Source organism: Hipposideros armiger, unplaced genomic scaffold (genome assembly GCF_001890085.2).
Source record: "Hipposideros armiger isolate ML-2016 unplaced genomic scaffold, ASM189008v1 scaffold_176, whole genome shotgun sequence".
NCBI lineage: Eukaryota > Metazoa > Chordata > Mammalia > Chiroptera > Hipposideridae > Hipposideros > Hipposideros armiger.
Genome location: NW_017731526.1, coordinates 2,275,671 through 2,282,524, shown reverse-complemented (window position 1 = coordinate 2,282,524; position 6,854 = coordinate 2,275,671). Strand labels below are relative to the sequence as shown.

The window sequence follows — 6,854 nt, the reverse complement described above, 5'->3', positions numbered from 1 at the left end:
GTTTGCAACTATTATCACTGTTCCTGACATCAACTAACTATGCCTCAAAAAGCAGTGGTGTTTCAGGTGGAAGAAAAGAATCTAGAGCACATAATGAAGGTCACTGCCATTAAAAATTAGAAATCTAGAGGCAGAAAGTATCAAGTGATACAGCCTGCCCAGCAACACCTTCATTTTAAATGGGCCAATTGCTGTATGATTAGCAACCATTTTTTTTAGTATTCCAGTTGCTAATCTTAGGCATTCATTTGCTTAATCGTTTAGTGTTGAGGTGATCTCTTGGCTTCAGATTTAAAGCCTAATCTTTTGACTTAATCGTCAACATTTAGTTTCCCAATCCACCCCAAATAAACTCTGATCAAATAAAGAAACATAACTTCCACAACTTCAGCATCCCTGGGAAACTATGAAAACCAATGCGAAACCTAGGTTGAGTTAGAGTTAGAATAGAAATGAAAGATTTCAAAGGTGTGTACATACATACCATAATCTGCTCACCAGCCCAACCATCACAAGGTTTAAAATAATGAATTCTTGCAAACCTAAATGTTTCACAGTCAACCTGGATAATCAAGTTTAAGTTGGAAAACAAAACCAAAGTAATTTGGATTCTATAAGTTACATTTCTGAAAGAACTAGATTGGAAATAGAAAGAATTTTCTTGAAGGAATTAAAGCCTTAAAATACATTCTATTTAAGTCCTAGAAACTTAAAAATAAAGTCATATACTCGTACACTCTGCTAGAGCTCTCATTATTAAATTTAGTTTCTAAGATTAAGAATTTCTAGGGCTGGCCAAGTGGTTCAGTTGGTTAAGAGCTCGCTCAAAAGTGTGAACTCTGAGCAACAGTGTTGCCGGTTCGATTCCCAGCCCGAGCTGAGCTACCAACAGCTGTCAACAGATGGCAGGATGGCTCAGCTAAGGAAAAAACAAACAAGACTTTCTAACTGCCAGTGCCCTTAGGATAATACATACTAGAGAGAAACAATCTCTGGCAATGGGGCAATGGTTGTATTAGGCAATTCCTGGGAGGAAGCCACGAAGCAAAATTTTAAGAATTCTCATAGGCTATATATATACACCCCCTAGCTTTCAAACAGAAATACTACTACATTTGTTCAAACAATTCCAATTCAGAAGAAGATATTTCAGTTGATTCAAGGATACAGAAATGTCTTGCAGCAACAGTCCAACAAGCGAAGTAACAATTTGCAGGCTCCCAAAATCTTCATCAACACCAGTTCCACCACTGGTTGGCTGGGGATGACACACGTGTTGGTGGTTACAGGCTGATTTTCACTTGAGAAAAATAGAAAAGTACATTACTTTCATTATTAAATATGAAGCACTTATATAGTTTCAAGTGCAGACTTTAAGCTCAATTTGAGGTAGTTATGCTCAATAATGACTCACTGAAGTTGATCAACACTGATGTTTCAACATAATCTATCATGATCTAGATTTCAAGTCATGCCCGTCCTTCCCAGAAGCCAACAAAGGGAGATTACCACAAATACTAGGTGCCCCTTATTAAAACAAAAAATACAGTTATTATATATTCCAACACCAAGGAGAAAAAAAGTCCAAAGGGAGAGTTCTCATTATTAAATTTAGTTTCTAATGTTTAGTTTCTAAAAATGTCTGTCAGTGCCCTAAGGATAATACATACTAGAGAGAGACAAGCAAGCTTGCAAGACATTGCGTTCCCAGCCCACCACAAAGCCCATCACAAAGCAACTGAACCACTTACTTAGAAGAAAACGACTCAGACAAATCTTGAATTGAACCATCCAAATTCATGTTTTTCAAACGTTTTAAACATTGCTCAACCTGAAAAGGAAAGAGTAGCTTAAATTCATATGTATATAATATAGACAAGGCCACTGATGTGACCAGGAAAGCAAAGAGGTCCAAAATTTCCAAGTATGGAAATACACTGAATACCACAGAATACCTTTTTTTAAGGGTAAAGAAATCCACAACCCGAAGCAATTGCTTCTGGTTAAAATTTTGAAATTTATCCAGCTAGCCAAATCTCTCAAGTTAGGTTATGATCAAGTATTTACTTTATGTGATGCTATAAAGGGGACCAAAGTAAGTATAAGATTATTATCAAGATTATAATTTTTCTGAAGCAACATGATTCTAATAGTAAAAGTATTAAAACAAGATAGTAAATTTTTTTAATGAACTACAAAATTTCAACAATCTGTAAGTGCCACAGGCATGTGGAAAGTGATCAGTTTATTCACTTTACAAATGTATACTGAACACCTACTACATACAAGGCATGCTGGGAAATCACATAGTATTTAAGACACTTCCCAATTTCTAGTTGCCAAAAAACTACTACTAAGTAATTAGTAAAAATAAACAAGACATACAAAATATTTAATTAATATTAAAATAAAAGTAGATATGCCCTACTTAAAACTGCAGTCCTCTCATCACTCCCTCTCCCCACTTTATTTTTCTCCATAGCACTTATCACCATCATGACTGACTGGCTGATTGACTGACTGCCTTTCTCCTCTCAACTCTAAGCTCCACGAGGGCAATATATTTTGTCTATTTTACCCACCATTGTAACTCAGTACTGAATGTTGAGAAGGCACTCAATAGCATTTTTTATTTTTAAAAAAGAAAAAAGAAAAGGTAAGAGCCATCCATTATGCAAAATGTGGTTAAGAACTCTGTCGTCCTCAGGAAATACCACACAAAGGGCGTACATGGGACTGCATCCAGACTGAAGGATGTAATGAAGCCGATGGGCACGGATACTGGCAAAGATAGTATCTTGCTAGAGCCGCATACATGCTACTAAAAATTCAAAGTTATGCATTCTCTCTTAACAGCATAGTTTTCAAAACAATGGAAGCAACAATCCCTAAATTCTCTGAGGTCAGCTCCTTATCTTTATCATTTTTCCATTCTGGACACCATCCTTTGAGAGAAGCCCTGACAAACCAAGATGGTAAAGCACCTGGGAAACACAGTAAGTGAGCTATGGTTCAAAAAAAGGAGGCAGTGGGAATTTGAAAAGTTCAGCAAGGAAGAGAGAACATGGAGGAACATACTAGTCTTCATTTACTCAAAGTACAGAAGAGGAATCAGGACTATTTTCTGTGCTCTATTTGAGGGAACATTAGAGTGAAGCTAATTCCATTACCTAGCTTTTGAAGGTAGAAAAAAATAAATCTTCAAGTAGATGAAAGTTCTCTGTAAACTGTGATGTGTTAAGCAGATATAAGGTAGCAATGCTGCAGCAGCATGAGACATGTTCTCAAGTCTCAGGGATGGCAGGGAACATAAAACGTGTACACAATCCCTATACTGTGGCAGTGGGCCCCAGACAAAGGCCTTCCCAGACCATGTGGTTACTAAGGATTCCGCGCTGTAGCAGGGAGCTTCAGACAGATATTCCTAGACCGCATGGCCATTAAGACTTTCGCGTTTAATATTTCTGAATTCCTACCTCACGCGGGAGCCAGTCAGGACTGGCACAATGGCCACATGTCCTAATAATAAATCTTAGCTGCCAACCTGGAAACCTCAGGGTATACAGCCTCGAGTCCCGCCCGGGTCGGAGCTCAGCCTCTGGATGTAAATCCGCTGAGCCGGTGCCAGCATCAATAAATGTTGCTTCCCGAGCCTTGGTGTCCTGTCGCTCTGTCTGAGTTTCCTGCAACAGTACACAACAGACTGCCAGATGCCGTAAGCAGCACAAAGGGGAGTCCCAAGAAACCAAGAATCATAAAAATAGGAGTTCAACTTTGCTAATCAGGAAAATGCAATTTAAAATGAGATTACTATAATACGCACATACATTACCCCTCAGGAAGAAGTTATTACTGTTGGGAAGGCTTAAAAATGGGGCTTAGAGGATGATAAGGCCTTTAACAGGCAGAGATGGATGGGCTGGGCATTCTAAACATACCAGGTGAGTAACGGCTCAGGTGAGGGGATGAATGGGGTGAGCAGGGGGACTCGTGAAGAATTCAGGTTACCTGGAGTACAAAAACAGATGAAGGTGAGAGAGAAGCCTGAGCTAAGGAAAACAGATCATGGAGGCTCTTGTAAGCCAGGTTAAAAGGTTTGGTCTTTATTCAGTATACAATGGAGAACCATTAAATACCAAAGCTGTGTTTCAGGATGAGTAATCTGATTTTGGTTCATAGAAAATGGCAGAGTGTAGTAAAGACTGGAGGAGGAAAGATCAGGATAGCAAGACAACTGAAAATTGACAAAGTTAAAAAAAGAAGATGCTGCCAGAACTAAAAGATGCAGACAAAGTTTTGACTGATCAATTGGGTGGCTGAGCTACATAAAAGGCAGAAGCAAAGAAAATGGAACACCAAATTTTTCTGACTGGATAATTATTCACAGCTTGGAAACCAGAAGAAACACATTCAATCTGAGATAAGTTTAGTCTGGGAGTGAAAGACTCAGAAGGAGATAAAAACTGCCCAGAGAAGAAAACTTAGGGAAAGACCACGGTCCCAGATCCTTTTTGATGAAAAAATCTTCATCTCTTTTGCCTTAAGTAATGGGGGTGGAAAATTAACAAGGGAGCATGAATCTGTGAGGTTAAAGACTATCTTTTTTATGCCCTGTAGACCTAGTACCAAGCACAGTCTCTAACACATAGAAAGCTACAAAAAATACTTGCAGAATGAATAAAGTGAATCAATGAATGCTCATATAAAGAACTCAGCTTAGGAGGCTCTGCTATATGGTGTAAAATGCAGGGCCCAATTCTGTCTTAAGCTCCAAAAATTACATGAAACCACTTTATACAACTTGTTCTATACCCAAATACTCTAATATATTACCGATTAGATTATACACCCCACCATAAATAACCCACAACTTTGTTCTTGTCTTGATTTTAGGATTTTGATTATGCCCAGGAAATTATTTCTTAATCCAACACTTTGTCTTGATCAAATCACTGTATCTTTGAACTAGGCAAAGGTACAGATTGTGTATAATGATGAAAACTTTTCATAAAAATTACCAACTAGAAACAAGACTAGGAAAGAAGTAAACATAGTTCTTTTCTAAATAAACAATTTTTTGAAATTCTTTAAAAAACAAAAAAAACAAAAAAATGAACTGAAGACTGTGAACTGAAGACCTGTAAGTCACAAGTATTTACTGAGTTTCCATAAATAACAAAATATTAAGTGGTAACGTGATCTCCGTCAAGTAAACATGCTGAGTTTTAAACACAGGGCTTCCTCCTTACCTGTTTGAGAGCCAAATAGGGCTTGTGGCGGCCCATTCTGTTGTGATGGCTGTAAAGGACTGCACATAACACATCTGTTTCTACATCTAAGTTTTGGCTCTTCAGTGACAGTGTAACAAGACAGCATTCTTTAATTACAGCTGCAATGCAAAGGTCTAAAACAGAGAAGTTTAATAAGGCTTAATATGTATTTGTACATTAAGTATATTATATAAAAATACACTGAAAGAAGCATCCTTCCTTATTTGTCTTAAAGGAATCAAGAATAAACATAATCAGTCTCAACTGTAAGGACATAAGTAATGATTCTAAGTATGTAAGGAAAATGGTGACATGACATAAAGCCTGGAAATCAAGAAAACGCCTGTTACATTTTATCATGATTTTAATAATCTCTCCTATGAATACTTTGCGGTCAGTCATTTGGTGTACACTTATACCTTACGTACCTTGAAGGTATGGCACCTACTGTATACTTCTCTGAATCCCCCATTTTGTTATGCACGTTAAGCATGGCAGAATGGATACATCCATACTCTTCAAAATCTAAGATAACGTACCTGGACACCACTTGAAGATAAGAATATTAAGAGAAACCAAATGGAAATTACATTCCTTGGATGCCAGACTGAACACAGGGTGAACAGCATGAGGTAACAGCTTCCAAGGCAGAAAAGCTACGAAGTAAAAGATGGAGTTACAGTGTTCTGTATGTGGCTCTAAGGAAAGAGCTAGCATCCTAGATGAAGCAACACGACGGCAGATTTCTACACAACATGAACTTGCTTTTGTCCCAACTATCTGAAGCCAGAACGGGCTGCCCTGGGAATGGGGAGTGAGTTGGTGAATTTCCACACCCAACAGGAATCTTGTTAAGGAATTTCTGAATAGAGGCAGAAGGAAGATAACCTGTAAACTGCATAGGATGGGTGGATGGTGAAGAGGATGTGATTAGATAGGTTATAAGTATTTAACGTCAATAACAAAAATCATTTACGTGATTAGTTACGGTATCAGGCACTGTTCCAAATATTTTACCTAGAACATTAACTCTTCCTTCCTCCAAATAGCCCCATGGAAGCAGGTACAATTTTTATCCCCATTTGAAAATGAGCTGAGAGACAGGTTAGAAAACTTTCGGCAAAGGACGAGCCAGGATTCAAACCCAGGCAATCTGGCTCCCGAACCAGACTCCTAACTACTATCTATGCCCCACTGCCTATGACAATACATCATACACATTGGTGAAACACTTTAGTTTAAAAGCACTCTCCCCTAAATGACATCAGTTACAAGCGGTGATGGGTAGGGAGGCCTAACCCCATTTTACAAATGAGGAACGAGAAGCCCAGAAAGATCGCGACTTAAGGCCGGAGTGCCTCCGGGTCTCTCTCCAGCTACTCAGCGCAGAGGTCGGGAACCTGAAGGTAAACAGGGCTCCTGGAGGCCTGAGCGAGCACAGGGGTTCCCCCGCAGCACTTCTCCCTGATGCTGGCTGCGTCCACCTCTCTGCCCCACCCCACCCCCGCCCCTTGCTCGCTCCAGCCAGGCCCTGCGGTAGGCACAGTGGGTTCACAGCGAAGCCACAGGCCCTCCAAGATTCCT

At 39.2% G+C, this 6,854-nt stretch overlaps 1 protein-coding gene across 1 annotated transcript in view; it reads right to left on the bottom strand.

Moving 5' to 3' along the window:
* The window catches only part of RMP64 (ribonuclease MRP subunit p64), a 14,293-nt gene extending 7,524 nt beyond the window's left edge, over positions 1–6,769 (bottom strand). Inside the window, exons 1-5 of the mRNA XM_019652228.1 lie at positions 5,699–6,769; positions 5,250–5,404; positions 1,752–1,831; positions 1,169–1,300; positions 468–562 (exon numbers count right to left, since the gene is read on the bottom strand). Of these exons, the coding sequence (XP_019507773.1) occupies positions 468–562; positions 1,169–1,300; positions 1,752–1,831; positions 5,250–5,285 (343 nt within the window). The 5' untranslated portion in view covers positions 5,286–5,404; positions 5,699–6,769. The remainder of the gene's footprint in view (positions 1–467; positions 563–1,168; positions 1,301–1,751; positions 1,832–5,249; positions 5,405–5,698) is intronic.
* Between the last annotated feature and the right edge of the window lie 85 nt (positions 6,770–6,854).